This window comes from Strix uralensis, chromosome 2 (genome assembly GCF_047716275.1).
Source record: "Strix uralensis isolate ZFMK-TIS-50842 chromosome 2, bStrUra1, whole genome shotgun sequence".
Lineage (NCBI taxonomy): Eukaryota > Metazoa > Chordata > Aves > Strigiformes > Strigidae > Strix > Strix uralensis.
In genome coordinates this window covers 104,019,309-104,038,942 of record NC_133973.1, presented here as the reverse complement: position 1 = coordinate 104,038,942, position 19,634 = coordinate 104,019,309, and the positions used below count along the sequence as shown (strand labels likewise).

General features: G+C 37.2%; 1 protein-coding gene across 2 annotated transcripts in view; it reads right to left on the bottom strand.

Moving 5' to 3' along the window:
• DGKH (diacylglycerol kinase eta) overlaps nucleotides 1-19,634 on the bottom strand; it is a 173,622-nt gene that overhangs the window by 79,963 nt on the left and 74,025 nt on the right. For both annotated transcript variants that reach the window (XM_074859584.1, XM_074859583.1), the window contains exons 2-3: nucleotides 9,391-9,501; nucleotides 7,576-7,656 (exon numbers count right to left, since the gene is read on the bottom strand). In XM_074859584.1, coding sequence (XP_074715685.1) covers nucleotides 7,576-7,656; nucleotides 9,391-9,501 — 192 coding nt within the window. The remainder of the gene's footprint in view (nucleotides 1-7,575; nucleotides 7,657-9,390; nucleotides 9,502-19,634) is intronic.

Here is a 19,634-nt window from a genome sequence, read left to right as displayed (position 1 = left end):
TAAGCTTTTCTGCACTTAAATAAAGCTCAAGATCCCAAACTTTGGTCAAATCAGGAGTCAGTAATAAAACTGAATTGATGTTTTATTATTTAAATAGGAAAAAAAAACAGTATTAGGATAATTATTCCCAGCTTTGGAACTATCTCTCTTTGTCTCTGATGCTCGAAAAGACAGAAGACTGAAGTGCCCAAACTCACAGATGAAAGGTTTTAAACTCCTTTGGGAAAAGGCTCTTCTCATTTTCTTCTGAGGTGGCTTGGGGAAGGTTAAGCAGTTCTCACATTCCCTGAAGTTCTCATAGTCCCTGAAGAAAATTCTCAATAACTACTCTGAAAAAATCTGGGTGGCAAGAAAGGAAGCAAAATATGTTTGAGTCTAAGGAATTAACGTTATCTGTAGAAATTAACATATACCGGAAAAGTCTGGCAATGCATTCTGTTTTCCAAGCCCATTGTGAATATTAAAAGTTAATTTTCTAAAATCAGTTAGAAGCAGCTATCTCAATGATGAGCAGAGAGTTTACTGATGTCAGAAGCAGCAGGGCTGAAATAAACTGCTAAAAAGCAATACGCCTTCAGGCCTGGTTGTAATATTCAACTTGAAATTCTGACAAATCACAAGAATTGAGTTTCCAGTACAACTGGGCAACCTCCCATTAAAAACAGTGGCTGTACAGGAGGATTCAAAGATGAAAAGAATTTGTTTATACTTTAAGCTGGTTCCACATAAATTATATGCCAGTAAACTTTACATCCCCAGCCAAAACATAGGATATGCTACATTCAGAAATATGGATAGGAAACAGGGTAATCAGAGTTCTGGAAGAAAAGAATATAGACTGGAAGAAAACAATATACATTTCAACCGCAGTTGAAGAACAGTTGCTCCAATGGACCATTTGGCGTCACCAACCTATAAAAATACCTAACCATCTCAAAATAACAGGTCAAAGGAAAATCAGCAAACATAAATGTTTAGTTTTCCAAAATCTATCCAAATTTACAGAATATCAAGGAAATTGCAGACAACTGGATAAAGATTTTTTTGTTTAAAAACTTATTAAGCAGAACCGTCTGCTTTCAGGTCAAAGTGAACTGATAAGTCTGACCAAAAAAGTGTAAATCAGAGAAGTAAAAACCTTTAAACTTTTGTAACAAAATTGCATTCAGGGAATAACTAATAAATGCCATTCATGTTTTGTTTTTTCTTTATATAATATGAAAAAAAAACTTTAAAGCAAAATTTAATCCCTTTTGAATTTGAACTAAATTAAGTACTTCTGTTCAAAAAAGTTAAAACATGAGGTTGACCCATAATTATTTTTAGTTCAGTCACTGAACTGAAAAGACCAATTATTTTTATGTCTCGATCATGCAATGAGATGAAAAGCTAAGGGATGTAAAAAAAGAAGGAATAATAGGAATTTTTAATATGGGAAAAGATTAATAGATAATAAGCACCTTATCATCCTCTAACAAAATTTTATGGTGCAATTCTTAAACTGGAAGCGTGAAGTAGTGATACTGGAACATTTACAGACAGTACAAAATTTTGATTTCTTAGTTCCCCCCCTTGATCACCAAGGTACTTCAGAGTGAGCCAAGTGAGGTATTAAAGAGACAGTAGAATGACTTGAAAAAGTTCAGTGTTAGTAAAAACAAACACACACCACAGAAAAAACACAGAAGCATAGATTTATGTATCACAAACAGCTCCAAATTAAGAGGTAAAGGATCTTAGTGTCATTATAGAGGGTAAAAAAAAATGCATAATATGTTGTTGCTGCAGAAAACAGACAAAATGTGGGATCCATAAGGAATGTAAATGAGCGTTAATTTAGAAAATAGCCCCAAATATCCATGACTTGTGCCCCCTGAGTGCCAAATTGGTCACTTGAGTTACAAGATGACGCTGCAGAATAACAGTCAGAAGAACAGCAACAATGGGAAAGAGTATAAAAAATGTTGACAAAGATTACTTTGAAAAATAGTCAAATCAAAAGGAGGTAATAAAAAATACAAAATAAAGAACAGACACTTTACAGGTTTCTGCTGCCTTTGCCTCATAAAACTGGGTGAGAATACTTAATTAAAGCCCAGTGCATTAAGACTTCTCCAAGGAAGTATTTTTCCACAGAATAAATAAGTAGACTCTATGGTCTGAATGGTCTATAGCATCCCTAAAACTAAGAAATCAGCAAAAATTTATGATGTTAGACATTTTTGCAAGCATACACAGAATCCTAGTAATCACTGTTATTGGTTGGAATATAAAGTCTCATTTCCAGCCAATTTCTAATTATTAAGAATTGCAGTAGGCTTTCCAGGACAGCAAATCTGCTTACTGCAGCTTCCTCCCTCTCAGGATGACCACTTTCAGAAGATGCATATTCAACTAAAAGATTGATTCAGAAAGTTGAAATCAAGGGTCTACATTTTAGGTGCCCTGGATGACAAAGCTCCTATTGTACCTAAGGGAGATTTAGTTAATTAACAGTGGAGTCTACACTGAATTGAGCAATTACAGGAATCTACTTTAAAGAGCTATTAATCTTATCCTAGATACCTAAATTTAGGGGTCTATAAACCCATCATTGAGTCCCACCCTGAAGTTAGGGCAAGCTGAATCCCCATCCTGAGTATCGTCTAGTATGTTAATTCTTATATTCCTGGAGGGTACCTTACAGAACAACAATGAAATTACTTCTTCTGTTACTCTCGGACACAATTAGATAACAGAATTAATCTAGCCAGGATTTTCACTTTTCTGAATATACATATAGTAAGAAATTGAGTGTCCATGGCTTTGTGTAATCCTTAGATGCACTAGAAGTTGGCCTAACCCAAGACAAATGTCTAAAGGCAGCTATAAAAAGTAATGCCTCAAAGCCAGTATTTCTACCCTAAAATTATTATTTTCCATCACATTTAACACAAAAACTCATAACTGAATTAAGTGTTTCAAACATCAGTTTGGATGGATTAAATATAGGTGCTGCCACATGATGTCTGTGCATTTTATGTGAGATTCTAGGATAGATTTATAATAACCCAGAGCATTTTATATATCCTTGTGGCTCAACAACTGAAAGGCAGCATGGTTAATATCTACAGACTTTTTTCGTTGTCAACGTGCATCAGTTCTTCATCATCAAAAGCAAGGCAGAGGTAGAAACCTAAGACAAAAGCTAACCTAAGTCAAAACCTTCTTTTAAATCACAATTCATAATCACCTTTGTTGCCCTGAGGAACTTCATTGATTGAATATGCCTGTTCAGGAATCATTCTAGTATTTAAAAATACCATTCCTTATACCTATTAGAACAAAAGCACACCATCAACGTTCCATGCGCCCATGCTTGCATGCTGGAGAGCACTGTTCAGCCTCGTTCAGTCTCAATTCTTGTTTTGAGAACAATATTTTTCTAAATGCACTTGAGATATCAATAAGACATCTCCCATCCCTGCAAACCAAAACACATAAGGATTTACAGCTCTCAGCAGAATTTGTCACTGCCCAATCTGCTTGCATGCAACAAGGGATGGGAGACTGATTCATCCCCAAAGTCTCCCCAAAGAGGTAACATACTGTACAACTACACTCCTCTGTGGTTGTGCTGAGACAACATAAACCATCCTCTGAGGCAGAAGCAAAGCACTGTGGAAAAAAACGTTCAGCAGAGTACCCAACACCATTACAAGAACTCAGTGCTCACCCACACCACTGAACTGCAGGCATGGAGTGAGCAAAAGCCCACGTTGGCTGCTGATGTGGCTGATTGGAGAGGGTGATGCATATCTTTGATGGGCTGAATTGGCTTCTTGAACCTCTTCACTCTCTTCCCACAGCTTTAGGAGGCTGGTACCTAACAAGCAAGTAGGAAGAATCTGGCCTTGAGGGTCTCATATAAAGACTCTGAAGTCAAGGGTCACCTTTTCCTCTATTTAATAGCCCTTAGATGAGGATGCTCAGAACTACAAAATGCTTATAATCTACTACAAGGCACCCTAGTGCAAGCTTGTGCACTAAGAACTATTTGCTAGATATAAGTTGGTTGTTCATTGAAAAGTAATATCATCAGCAATAAGGAAAAAACTGAAACAGATGAGCTGGTTTAAGTTTAGCAGCTTCTCTTTTAATTAGAAGATATTTATTTATCTCAACTTTCCCCTTAACCTCAATTTGTTTGTAGTAAGAAAGGAAAAGTAATTCTGGTGAATAAACACTGATATTTAGTTACATAAAATATTCTGCAAGCATGTGCATTATAAATAAACTCAACCTTAAATTTGTGTGTTATGACTAATATTAGGACTTGAGTTTTATCCAGAAAAAGAGCATGGAAAATCTTGACACGCACACCTCTGTCTCCAAACAAACAAACTAGAAAGGGCAAAAGAAGACAAACCACTAGCTTCTACAAGCTGGGGGTTGGAGACTGAGGGGCTGGGGGGAAAATTAAATGAAATGACAAAAGGATTTCTAAAAAAAAAAATTATTTTTAATGTAAATGTTTAAAGGTGTGTTTTCCTGGAAAAATGGTCATTTGGTGTATATCCCAGCTATGTAAGTTTGTCTTAAAAATATTCTCTATTGGGACAAAGAAACAAGGAGTATATTAACTATAGAAAGCTAAAGTTAAGGATTTAATTTTTGCTTTTTTAACAGAGAGAATGCTAACAGGGCACTTGGAACATAAAGAAAAAAATATTTTTAAGAAAGGCTGGATTATCTTTTTTAAGATGGGAGGGGAAAAAAAGGCAGAAAGAAATGTTTGGTTTTATTTATAAGGAGTACTGCTGGAAATCTGATCACCCACCCCACCCCCAACCCCTGACTCCAAACCAGTGCAGGCAAGGCAACTGGTAACTCAGAGATGTCTTACTTCACTGAGCTGTGTTGCTGGGAGACTGGGTTAGGCAAACACAAAGAAAAAAGCCAAAAGATTAAGCAAGATGACAACTATTACCATATTGCACAGACGATATTGCAATCCAAGAGAGCTCTAAATCCAAATATTTTTTTCAAAATGAATTTGAAGAATCCTTAGAGAAAACAGTTTGCCCTAAATTACCCAGGACATGAAAATTGTGTCTCAAAAGCTGTTAAAGCTGTAGCCTCTGAGATTTCTTTTTTCACTACCATCTTCCCCAGAAGTCTAGATACTAGATGTAAAACATGCCTTTGGTGAAGAATGAGATACTGAGAGGGCCTAGAGGATTATAAAGGATACCAAACCACCAAACATTGTAATGAAAAAAAAAAAAAAAAAGAAAGAAAAAAATCCCAAAACACTCCACTTTTCTCCCCCACACAAAATTACACAAATCATATAATCACAGAACATCTGAAGTTGGAAGGAACCCACGCACAAGGATCATCGAGTCCAACTCCCTGCTCCTCGCAGGACTACCTAACACTAAACCATATGACTAAGAGCATCATCCAGACTGTCCTTGAGCTCTGACAGGCTTGGTGCCCTGACCACTTCCCTGCAGAGCCTGTTCCAGTGACCAACCACCCTCTCAGTGAAGAACCTTTTCCTAATGTCCAATCTGAACTTTCCCCGATGCAGCTTCATTCCATTTCCTCATACCCTATCGCTGCTCACCAGAGAGAGGAGATCAGCACCTCCCCCTGCACTGCCCCTCCTGAGGAAGTTGTAGACTGAGATGAGGTCACCCCTCAGCTTTCTCTTCTCCAAGCTGAACAAGCCAAGTGGCCTCAGCTGCTCCTCCTAAGTCTTGCCCTCAAGACCTTTCACCATCTTGGTCGCCCTCCTCTGGACATCTTCTGGACATCTCTGGACACCTTGATGTCCTCCTTATATTGAGGCGCCCAAAACTGCACACAGTACTTGAGGTGGGGCCGCACCAGTGCAGTGTAGAGTGGGACAATCACTTCCTTTGATCAGCTAGCTATCCTGTGCTTGATGCAACCCAGGACATGGTTGGCCCTTGTGGCTACCAGGGCACACTGTTGACTCATATTCAACTTGCCAACAACCCAAACCCCCAGATCTCTTTCCACAGAGCTGCTCTCCAGACTCTCGTCCCCCAATTTGTACAAATAACCAAGGTTACCCCATCCCAGGTGGAGAATCCAGCACTTGCCCTTGTTAAATCTCATATAGTTTCATATAGTTGGTGATTGCCCAGCTCTTTGGTCTACCTAGATCTCTAGATGAATGTCTTATTTCATGCTTCAGTGAGCAGTAGTAACATTATAGTCAGACTCTTCTTAATTTTCTTTTTTCCATAATGGAGGCTACAGCGAAGGAAGTTGGGATCTTTAGGGGATGCTGAGCCTTGTATCCCACTGAGAACAACAAGTGACAGTCATGATTGCTGGGATCCTCAACTCATCATCTTTGTATGCCTCATTATTCCTCAGCTATCCTGATGCTTGCATGACAGCTTTATTTCTGGCCAGAAGCAAGGCAGAGCAGAGCTTCTAAGCAACAGCAAGAACCTTTTCAAAAGGCAAGCTGGTACCTCACACAGCCACCCCCTCATCGGAGCCCTTCCGTCAAAGTAGTCTTTTTATTAATTGCATTCTTAGTCAGTAAAGAAACTCAGACTGACATAACACGCTGACCTGTCCAGGCCAATGCAAACACATCTTTGAAGTACTCTGACTACTTCAGTAGCTGCCTGGGAGGTACCACAGCAAGGAAGACCTGATGAAGCTTTCAGGAGGCTTGCACTGGACTGCCTTGGAGAAAAACAACCAACATAATAACATGGACCACCTGTGAAATTAAAATCCTCACGAAAATGGAAAATCAACATTTTAATAAAGAATAACAGGATTTGCAGGTTAAGAAAAATGATGCCATTGCAGTCAGCACTGCACTCAAGACCTTCGGAAGGACAACTTTACCCACAGTCTTCCTCATAGCTGGTTCTTGTTCAAAAAAATTTACTTTTCCAGAGGTTAAGAATCAGCAGAGGAATTGTGTCAGATGTTATCACTCAGTTCCAACAAAGCAGTTAAAAAACAAATGAAAAGACCTGTGTGTAAAACACACTTGAGGACTTATAGAAACAGGGGTTTATAAACACTCTTTGCTTCTTATACCAGTATCAGAATCAAGGTATGACTGTGAAGACAGATTTTCCACATGACTTGAAAACATACAGGGATATGATCAGCAATGAAAAAAAAAATACACTTTGACAGAAACCCAAAAATATTATTGTAAGAAATTAAAAAAATAACAGAATTACATTTGAATCAATTCAGCATGTCATCTCAAACTACAGCATAAAACCAAGCTGTACTAATAAGTACTAACCAAGTACTAACACTGAATCTTGCTACATTTTTGATGCCTTGTATCATCGTCCTTTGAAGCAACTGTTATTGAACATTCTAATTTCTGCTAAAAAAAAATCATAGAAATAAAATCATCAATAGCTGATGTGATACTGTTCTGATATGTTATACCTTTTCCAAATAAAAGACATTTTATTTCCAAATAGAGGAAAATAAGAAGCAATTCAGAGGATTCTTGATTTTCTTAGTAACAGTCTATCCACAGCTTTCAAGACCAGTATTATAATGGTTACATACCGTGAAGCTGTTGTTGACATTTTTTGTGCTCGATTCAGCTACGCTGGCATCTGACAGGTCAACTTCATCAAATATTAGAGACTGTGAATGGAAAAAGAACATAAAAACATCAAATATAGTCTGAGACCACTTTCAGGTATGCTTACAGTTTATGCTTTCATTTCCTTGTATCCATTCCAATTGGAAAATAAAAATAGAAAAAAAGGGGTGAAAAAATAGAAAACACTGATAACTTGATAAAACTTCCTATTTGACCCCTAAACACAGTCCTATTTGCTATCTAAGTGGTACATGACAGCATAAAAAAGTGGCTCCAAAAATATATAATGCTTTAAAATCTCTTTTAAAGAATTTTTTTTTAAATAGATGCAGCTTTGGGCTGTCTACAGTGTAGCATAAGTGTGGTGTCAGAGGAAAGAGATTCACACTTCATAAAACACAAATTAATTAGTCAGTTTTAGGATGGAATTCTAAATTCATGAAGGGGAATCTATGATACAAGTATCCATACCAGAAAACGAGCTCAAGGGCCTGAAGAGATCCCTTCTACTCCTTTGTTTGATGTTCTAGGAAGAGAAATGTATGTCTTCTTTAAACACCCCAGCTTCTGGCAAAGTATTAGTTAGGTTCTGCTAAATTCATGATGGATTTTGAAGCACAGAAGGGAAGATCAACAAAAATGCCTTCCCCCTTTTTTTAGCCATACCATGTTCTTCCTCTTCCATGCCATGGGAAGAAGAATTAATGTTGGAGGAATTTCAGCATGTCTGGATTCAACATATTTGTTGTACAAAAGTATTTTTGTACAATCTTTCTACAAAATAGTACAATTTTTGTACATTTTTTTGTACAAAAAGTATTTGTACAATTGCCTACTCATTACACATCCTTTTCTCATCTTTATAGCACAGATGACATTGCCATTCTCATAGCTCTTATCTGCCATGTTTATTAAGTCTTTATATAAACTGCTGGTGGTAGCACCATGTGCAGAGAAGTGTGACAACAGAGGTACTTCAATGCTGGGCTCCCTGGAGAGATGGTTCTCCTTGATTCACCACAGCCACACAACTGTGCACCATGCAATTAATAGTCATATAGTCCTAGAAAGAGAGATCTCCATGCATTAGTATAGTTTTATTGAGAAGGCCAGGCTATAGAAGATGAGGTGCTCACCTACAGCTCCCATGAGTGCCTGCAACCCCGTAGGGTAAAGAAAAGCCCACCCCTATGGAACAGCACAATTTGAGTCAGCCCAACAATCTAAAATGCTCTTGGGTCCTGGCCCTGAGGGGGAGGGAGGAAATGCCTTTTCAGAAAGAAGACAAGTATTCCCCTCTGCCCACCCCCAATTTTCCCACCAAAAATTTCAACTGATGGAAAACAGCTTTTTCCCTTGTATATCAGTTTTGGCAGAAAACCTTCCTATCTTGATTTCATGCAACTATTTCCACCTCTTTAATGGCAATATGGGCATCAGACTAAAAGAGTTTTAAGGGAATTCAGTTTGAGGGATAACTTCTGAGATTTTTTTTTTTACTTTTTACTTTCTTTTTTGAAATGGTAAATTTGTCTGTCTGAGAACCACCCCAAAAAAACCCCCATCATTTTTAACTTCATTAAAAAAAAAAAAAAAAAGAAATCACCAGTCTTCCTTAGTTAGTTAATTTAACACACTACATCTTATATACAGCAGTCTTTTGATAAAAAAAATCACTAACAAATCATTTAATTATTATTATTATGGCCCTTATAAATCTAAACAAGATTGAAGTTACAGGTATATGGCATTAGACACTAATAGCATAGAATTACCTTTGAATCCTTAGCATAGTAAAGGGTACGACCTCGAAGTTTGAAATAACGCTTTTTCCACCTCTGAAAAGAACTGGTTTGCTTCAGTAGTAACCCTTCTTTTATACTTGTCTGAAAAGTATTAAAATATAGAAGACAAGGTAAATACACATCTAAATAGCTATGCACACAGATCAAAGTTAGACTTTTAAAAAATTCTGTTATACCTCATATGACTGTGAATTTAAATTTGTATTCACATTAAATTGAGACTCTCTGGACAACCAGACTTTGCCTTGCTATTTTTTAAACAATGACAGTGTTGGCAAAATGCTAATTTTACATGTAAACTGAAAAGGCAGTTGAGAGGCATATAATTATTGTGAAGATGAACACAAAATAATTCAACTGTCTGGATAGCTGCAAACCCACAAATATTAAAGTGAGCAACAACTGGTGGTGGCACAATTCAGAAAAAAAATGCTAAAAACCATCCACACTAAGTAATTTCCAGTTCCAAATTAGATTATGTTGAGGAGAAAAACAATGTCCACATAGACACGAATTCAACAAGGTCCTTAAGTGTGTGTCTGATTCAAGCACATGAATTATGCCTTTAAAAATAGAAGGAATGATCCAGTATGATGCAAAGTCATGCATGACTTCAAGTGCTGAACTGAAGCCTTCAGCATGAAATCAGCTTACCATTAGGAATAATTATCATATGGAAAGTGTGAGAACAGTAACAGCTAGAGATATTTTTACTAGGCAAATATTTTTAGTCAAAAAACAATTCACTGATCTAAACCTTTCCACTGCAAACAGAACCCTGCCTAAATAAAGCCCATTTTTGGAAATGAGTACGACACAAATTAGTATATTTTAAACGTGTATGCTGCTTTTGCCAGCATGTGTGAGATTCATCCAACCGATTACAGAAATTCTCCACTTAATGAGATGAAATGACATGACACAGCATACTAATTGTGTGAGTCTTGAAATTAACTGTGAAGCACACAAAGGGTATAAGAAAAAGCAAGTACGTCTGGATATTATATTCCAAAATGGTCTCTAATATTTCCAATTTGTAGTGTAATGATGTGATGCAAATCTTATAACACAATTTCTAGACAATGTGATATAAAAGTCAGTTGAAGTTATTCTAGACCTTTCAGAGACTTAACCAAGACCTGACCTAAAGTTCATAAACAACTTCTTCTGTTATCAGATGTCAAATTCTCCTTAACTTCAATGCTAGTAATAAAAATACAGAAAAAGCAGAAAGCACTTTAATGTTCCTACCATTTCCATGAAATTAGAAACATTGTTACGTACATACATCCATCCTTCATTTAGATACTCCTAACGTCACAAACTAAGAATATGGTCCAGCAATCACAAAGCAATTGAATTCATGCTCTCAGCCCTCTCAGATGAAACATCATATCTGAAAGGTCGGATTTACCTCGCTTTACTTCACATGCCAACAACCTGAACCAATGCATTCGGTCAGCCCTCCTGCTCTAGCTAAGGGGTAGCAATTCTCAGCTGAAAGGGTCTGCTCACCACACATCACTTTAAGATTGTTTGCAATTTTCTGACGAGACCCTAAGATAAACTAGTTTTGCATGATATAAATAGATTTAATCAGTTAGTGAATATGAACACTTATTCAAAGCTGCGGTAGCTGTGCAGCACTTCTATTTCATACTGCTCTCTGAGATTTTGGAAGCTCATCACATGGATGGGAGTAGATGACTTGTGTGTTTATCAAGGGCCAGAAGATGTAAGACCAGAGAAATTCAGTTCCAAGGAAACAGTACTCCACATACAGAGCAGGCACTGACTTACTGGAAAAATTTCCAAAATGGAAGGAAATCCACATTCCTTAAAACGCACTATGTGTACTAGGAGACACAGAACATATATTATACTGAATATTTTCAAGAATTTTGAAATCTATTCAAAGAAGATAAATCTCCCTAAACCTTGAGCTATTACTCACTAAAGAATTAACTCTTCCATGCCATTTTTATGTCTCCATAAGCCATTTTCCCCTATTTCTATTCACTTCTTAAAACAGCAGAATCCCTAAAACAAAACCAGTAACTTCAAAATTAAATGTTTTGCAAATCAGCCATTTAAAATTAATTCCCTAAAGTTGGCAGTAAATAGCCATGCAGTCTCTACAGAATGTATTTTTGTATCAAAATGTTAAAAAAAAAAACTGGACTGGTAAACATTTACCTAAGAAATGTTAAGCCCTTCATGAGGTACACGTCTCAAGTTAACATTTTACCACCAATAGATATACTGGGCTGAGATTTGAGCATTTTAAACAGACAATTCCATGGCTGCAGGCATCAAAACTGAACATAAAGCTTTGGCCCGATACCCTTAATTAACTTCATTTAGCCTTTAAAATGTGCAAAGAACTTCCAGCTGCCAACTCAGTCATTAGGTAATCTGCTAATAATGCTTTCCTGAATCTACGCACAAGTCACAGCACTTACAGTAATTTGAGATTGGGAGTGATCTCTCAGGTTGCTGAATTTCAGTCCACATTATTGCCTACAACCAGATTATGTAAAGTTTTTTAAAAGCATTGATCAGGCTATAGCTACACCTTAAAAAAGCAATCGGTACCTTTTCCTCTCCTAACAGCAATTAAGACAGTGCTCCAAGACCTTGCTGTTCTGAGAAACCTTCTTCTAATTAATCTCAGCTGGACATTAAACCTGAAGCGTAAGCAATAATCATTGCCAGTTAGATTAACTACTTTTCTACTGTAATTTAGACGAAACAAGAAGTGCACATCCCACAATCCCATGCTACTTCTCACTTTTACAGAATCACCTCTCATGTGCTTGCCAAAACCTCTGACTTCCCCATAGAGCATCTTGTATCATCTAGGGATACAACATCCCTCCAGAAATATGGGACTATAATAAGAATAGAACTGAACTGAATAGAATAGAATCACTATTATGGAATCACTAACAGTTTTTACTACTTCAGCAAGTAGTAAAATTAACAAGTAGGAAGATTATTCACAATATTACAATCACAACATCACTGTACTCCACAGTGGTGTATTTTCCTCAATAAATCTAATTATAAAAACCATAGCCACATTTTATAACCCTAAGAAGGTGTACATATGTGTTCAATTATCCAAGACTGTTGAATGTGACTCTACATCACCATAATCCAAATGACAAAAATAAACAGGATTTGTGAATATTTTGATCACTAAAAAATGAGAGGCATCATCTTTTGTATCAGATTTTTAAATATTCAGTATATAACACTTTACAATTCAAAATTAGCAGTTTTAATTTTCACAGAATCACAGAATCATCAAGGTTGGAAAAGACCTTGAAGATCATTCAGTCCAACCATTAACCTAACACTGACCATTCTCAACTACACCAGATCCCTAACCGCTATGTCAACCCAACTCTTAAATACCTCCGGGGATGGGGACTCCACCACTGCCCTGGGCAGCCCATTCCAACACCTAACAACCCGTTCTGTAAAGAAATATTTCCTAATAACCAGTCTAAACCTTCCCTGACAACTTGAGGCCATTCCCTCTTGTCCTATTGCTTGTTACTTCGTTAAAGAGACTTATCCCCAATTTCAAAGACAACCAATCACATTGCCTTGTTTCTAATTCACTCAATTTGTAAAGTCCCACATTTGAAAAAAGTCATATTTTTTTACTTCTGGTGCTCTAGGAAGACCCAAAGAAAGGAGAATCATAGAATCATAGAATGGTTTGGGTTGGAAGGGACCTTAAAGATCATCTAGTTCCAACCCCCCTGCCATGGGCAGGGACACCTTCCACTAGACCAGGTTGCTCAGAGCCCCGTCCAACCTGGCCTTGAACACTGCCAGGGAGGGGGCAGCCACAGCTTCTCTGGGCAACATGTTCCAGTGTCTCACTATCTTCACAGTGAAGAACTTCTTCCTTACACTGAATCGAAATCTACCCTCTTTCAGTTTAAAACCACTACCTCTCATCTACACTTCCTGATCAAGAGTCCTTCCCCATGTTTCCTGTAGGCCCCCTTTAATACTGAAAGGCCGCTAGGTCTCCCCAGAGCCTTCTCTTCTCCAGGCTGAACAACCCAAACTCTCTCAGCCTGTCCTCATAAGGGAGGTGGTCCAGCCCCCCAGTTGTCTTTGTGGCCCTAAATATTCAGAAATTATATTCTGAATTCAGAAAATATTCTGAATTTAGAAAAGAAAACAGTAAACTAACTATGGATGCATTATTGGCAACTGCAAACTAGAACACTGAATGATTAAAGATAAAACTCTCCCCTCTACTCCTTTTCAGGTATGTAAGTGGACATGCTGCTCAAAATGTGTTAGGAATGTGAAGAAAAGAACATCAGAAAATTTCTGAAAGTGAGGAGAATGAAAATGAGAACAGGAAAGGCCGTAAAACAGGGCAGGTCAAATATAAACAGAATGTTAAGAAGGTGAAGAAGAATTTCAAGATCACCTTGCAACAGATGCTCATGCTGAGATTAAAATGTTCCTCAAATACTTTGAAAGATGAAAGACAGCTAGGGGATTGGCAGGATCATTTTTCAGCAGACGATGAGAAGATCATAGCAAAGCAGCTCGTCAAATTCTTGGCATCTATCTTTACCAATGAAGATGATGAGACAGTATCTCACACCTGTTCTTCGTAACATCAGTACAGCGACATCAACACAAAGCAGGAAGTACTAGAGCAGTCAAATCACTAAGTGATGTGGACCAGATGGCATTGACCTGAGAGCCTTGAAGGTCCTAAAAGAACCACTGATACTAACTTCCAATCCTAGTAAGACAGTAGAGTCCATACAAAAGATTAATATACTTTTAGAGCCCATATACATCTGATGGGAAAAAATCAACAGAACTTCTGTAAAGGAAAATACTGCCTTGATACCTGCAGGGAGTTCAGGGGTGGAGAGGAAAACATGGATAAACAAAGATCCAGTGGACTCAGATTTTCAGAAAGCCTTTGACAAGGCTTTCCACCAAAGACTATTAAAGAAATTAAGTTAGAATGGAATTGGAAAAAGGGGCTTTTTGTGGACTGAAAGTTGCTCAAGGGATATGAAGCACAAGTAGGGCTTAACACTCACTTTTCTCTTCTGGATTCCCAAGGAATCAGGTTTATTAAAATTCAGTGACGCAAAGAAGGATCACACAAAAAAATCTTCAGATTTGCAGAAGATACTAAGCTCAAAAGAGTAGTCAAATTTATGCCAACGGTGAGGAATTCAAAGGATGTTATAAAACTGAGCAAGAGGGCAAAGAGGCAGAAGAAAAGCTGCAGCCTAGGTCAGTGCAAGATGCTCTGCTTTGGGGAAAAAATCTAAACCTCACTAATATTCTCACATCAACTTTGAGTAGAGAAGAGATCTGGGAGTTGCAGTTCACAGCTCTCTGTGCTCAACCACAGCCAGAAAAGCCATAAAACACTGGCTGTCACCAAGTGACAAAACCAAGACAGAGGATGTCATTTTGCTGCTATATAAATCACAGGTGTACCACATAGTTCTGGTCTCTCCAACTCAAGAAACAGAGTTAAGAGAAGGTACAGAGAAGAGCAACTCAAATGATTCAAAGGATGGAACAGCTGCCTTACAAAGAGAGACTAAAAAAGCTGGAACTCTTCAGTTTGAAGAGCAGTAGACCGAGGGGGTAATATGATCAAAGTTTATAAAAGCATTAAAGCAAAGGATGGTGAATGCAGAACGCTCACCAGATCCCACAAGATTATAACAAGGAGGAGTGTGATGAAACTGTATTGAGATCAGCTTAACAAAGGTAAAAAGCAGCACAGCTTTACATACCAGGTAGCAATTTTATGAAGCTTGCTGTCACAAGAGATTGTAGAGGCAGACAGTGTCAGCAAGTACAAAAATAGGATTAGATAAATTCCAGCACACCACCTCTGTATGTGGTCCCTTTAATCTACCACAGGGAAGTTCTAGGGGAATGGATTGCAGCCAGACTCATGTGCTGCTCCTGAACAGCCTTTCCTAGTCCACTGTTGAAGATGGATTATTGTGTGACCCAGCAAAAAATTTCTCAGGTTAGATTTCTCCCTCTATGTTGATGGTATCTCTTTTGCTCTAAAGTCTGATGTTTGTGTTTGTAAGTGGACCTAGCCTCTCATTTACCAAAATAATTCATATTTGGACTGCTGAAAGACCAGGTCATTAAAGAAAAATTAAGAAAATAAAATTATAGTCTTTGATATTGTTTAACGCCCTCCTGTGACACCTCCTGTTTGTATGACTTTGAAAAGTTGAGTATTAAAATAAAACCAACCCTCTTCTTTTTAGTATCATTGAGAGTTTGGTACATTTTCACCGTCTGCACAGGCATGGCTTTAGGCAGGCAGAGTCTTCATTATGTTACAAGGTAAAGTCTCATAGCTCATATTAACTCAGAGCCCCTTAAAATATTCCATGTGTTCAGTAGATATAAAATTACTTTTATTATTAAAGAAGGTGACAATCAAACTCTTGATTTTAATTAAAATTATGACCCAGGAATTCCAAGTTTGTGATTTTCTTGACAATCTCTGTACAGCAGCTTCTATTACTGCCACTTATGCTGACAGATTTGTCATTAGTTATGTCAAAATAAAAATAGATTTTTATCTAGTGAGAATAATAACTTCATCAGCTGCTCCGTTCGAGGTTATATTTTTATTGAAGATTCCTGATCATAGTGAAGGGAGCCTAACATCTGAAAATTAAAACCAAACCAAAAACTGTGTTATACCTATGAATTTATACAGCTAAAAATGGTCAAAATAAAATTGAAAATCAGTATGATCATCTTGACTATGTAACATTACTTTAATTCCAAGAAAATCTTGATAAAAAGAAGTACCATCAAGAACTGGTTACTCAGTGGAACATGTCGAGTTATATCATGGGGTACCTAAAGCACCGTGCTTGTCTCAACTGAGATGTTCCAGACTGCTGCTGCTAACGCATCCTCCATGTTACATTAGTGACAGAGAAATCACAAAAAGTGGCAAGTTTCATGTGCTCAGTCTGTCATTGTTGATGACAGTTATCCCCATCCCATTAAAGAAAAAACCAGTCTGGTGAGCTTTGAGAAAACAGCTTTCCAAAATGTAAGAATGAAAGCCAGCCATATTGCCCCCACTCCCCACCACAACACTAACTTGTGATTATTATAATTTTTGTGTACTAATAATAAAAGTATGTTCTTCCAAATTTATTCTTACATTCCATATTTTTGGGGTCCTTTATGTGGATGGACTCTAGCCTAAAAGAAACTAATACAAACAAATGCAACTATACAGCTTATGCAGTGCACTTTTTCGTCAGCTTTGTTCTCCCTTCATGCTCCCTTCCAGTCTACGCTGAGGAAACAGATTTTGCATTACTGTTGTTAAAATAAAATTTAAAAAAATAGCTTTCAGCTTCCTCTACTTAGAATATATGGTACAGTAGTAAAACATGAAGTAAATATGAAATTGCAGAGAAATTGCCATAATAAAAATGTCTTGGTAGCAAGGTGTAGTTCAATGAACAGATTGATTTAAAAATAGAGGTTATAGCACATACCAAAAATTAACAGGTTATTGCCATATTAAGATGAAACATTACACTGGGAATTAAAAACCAAAAAACTACTTTATATATAAACTTGATACTAGCTTGAGAATTGGAGAAGAAACTTTATCTGCAGTTCAAGTATTAAACTCCTAACTTCCACTCATGTACAACATGTTGATCTCATTCTGTGCTCTCATTAATCAGGGCATAAAACATCTGCAATACACTGAAAAAGGATAAAACACTTCATAGGATTGTGACTTAGTGCCAAAGATTTAAGGGTCTTGGTGTTATTACACAGCTCAGCTAACTTAGTCTTAGAGTAGTATTTTACAGCTACTGTTTGGAGCTTCTGCTGTTGCTTTTAAATTACGCATGCTCTGAGCAGAGAGCTTTAAAACAACTAAGTCTAACTGGTTTTGAGACAGTAGAATATAAATGGTAAGTACCTCAGGAAGAAAAAAAAATGGAAAAAAATGAAACCCATAATAAACAGTCAAAGCACTCGGCTGGCAAGATTTCCTTCTTTACCAGAGTGAGTTATTTAGGTCTTGTCTCAACTAAATGGGAGAAGCACTCAACACACTTGCCAGTCTGTAAGTATACGCAGTATAGGTCCAAAATAAACCATTTCACCATCTTACACATCAAAATGTGGAAAAAAAAAATTCCACAGAAAAGAGCAAACTCCTCCTCTAGTTCTATCCAGTGATAGATACAAATAATAGTTGGTCAACTACATGAGAAAATTGCAAAAGCATCATATAACAAAAATATATGAAACACCGCTACAAAGTTTTAAGTGATCCTTCCATGAAAATAAATCATAAGTTAAGCTGGTCATAACAAACCTTCTGTGGTTTACTTCCTGCAGTTTTAATTTTTGCCCCTCCAAGAACTTTTAAACAAATTCCAGTGATGATGTCAGACTTCCTAGGAGCTACACTGGGTAGAAAGGAGCCTATGCAGAGCCACTTAGAGCTTGTGACTCTCCAGGGAAAGCTGGGGAACAACTCATTTCCTTCTTGCATGCTTCTTCCACACCTCTACCTGACTTTCACCGATCAAGTTAGGAGAGAGAAAAAGCTTTTAGCAACAGAATTCACACAAGGCCAGAAAGAGTTGTAGAATAAAATAAAATAGTTGAGTTGGAAGGGACCTACACCATAATCTAGTCCAAAACATACACATTGTAAACATACCATTTCAGGAAATTTCAGTATCACACAAATGTGTTTAAAATGAGTAAGTTCTTAGAATCTTTATTCACTTCTTTGAAGAGATGAAAAATGTAAAAATACCATCCCATCCATTCACGCCTCAACCTTTTCTAAAGTACCAGTCATTGTCAGAAAGTGATTGGTCATTGCAGTTGATATCTTACTCAATACTCAAGTCTATAGAGACAGATACCGTTTCACAGATACTGTAGCCCTGTGACCTGTAAATTCCTGGTACATTTAGAATCACAGAGAAGTTTATTAACTGAATACTCAAGCATTCCTGAATTTTTCTAGTGTTTCCGATTGCTGCAGATATAGAGATTACATGCTTTAATCTAATTCAGTGGCTGCACTCCATTGCAAGTTTACATTGGCCCTAATTTTGTTTTATTGGATGGCACATAAAACCCTGAATACACATTAATCATGTTTTGAATTACATTTTCTAGTATTTTTCCACTTACAGTCTTAGCTTAATACTCTACTTCTAGAATAGTTAAATCAATAAAACCTTTAATTCCATACTGACTCAAAAAGCAAGAATCTCTTGCTTACTTACACAACTTTTCAGGCATAGGGAGATAAATAATAATTTATTTCCCACTATTGAGAAATTCACTTTTAAGTGAGAACGCTGGGAATCTAATTTGAGTGACGACGGTAAAATTATACTAGTGAAATATGCAACAAGGAAAAAAAAGCAATATACAGCAACAGGCACTCAAAAGAGCTAATGTATAAAAGATAGTGAAAAATCCTTTTGATGATCATCAGAATTATTTAGAGAAAGCAGAAATACAGGATAGATACGCCACAGATTGGAAATCTATTCCCAGTTTGACCACAGATTTGATTTGTGACCTGGGGCAAAATGGTTACTGTGTGTTCTTTGGTCTCCACACTGCAAAAAATACCTTCTTTATTCTCCTCCACAAGAGTCTGGTTGTGATTTCTCACCATTTTATTGAGTGTTTCACTAGAAGTGGCATTTGATTTTAATCAAATTTGTTCACGAATGACTTTTTGAATGATGAGGACTTCAGAAATAATAGAAGTGGAACTAAAAAGATTCACAATCCCTATCCTTTATGATCAGAATGATACAAAAAAAAAAAATGTTGAAAAGCAGAGAACTGTAAACAAAGCTGCAGGATAAAAAGCTGCATTTTGAGACAAGGAATAACACAGAACTTTTTTAATACTTGTACTCGGTAACTAATGGTACTGTAGGTTCAGGTTACACATATTCACAATTAAGCTGTTGCAGAATCACAGAGAGTAGAGGTTGGAAGGGACCTTTGGAGATCCATCTAATCCAGCCGCCCTCACAAAGCAGTCACCTACAGCAGTTCACCCAAGTCTAAGTCCAGCTGAGTTTTGAATATCTCCATGATGGAGACTCCACAACTTCCCTGGGCAACCTGTTCCAGTG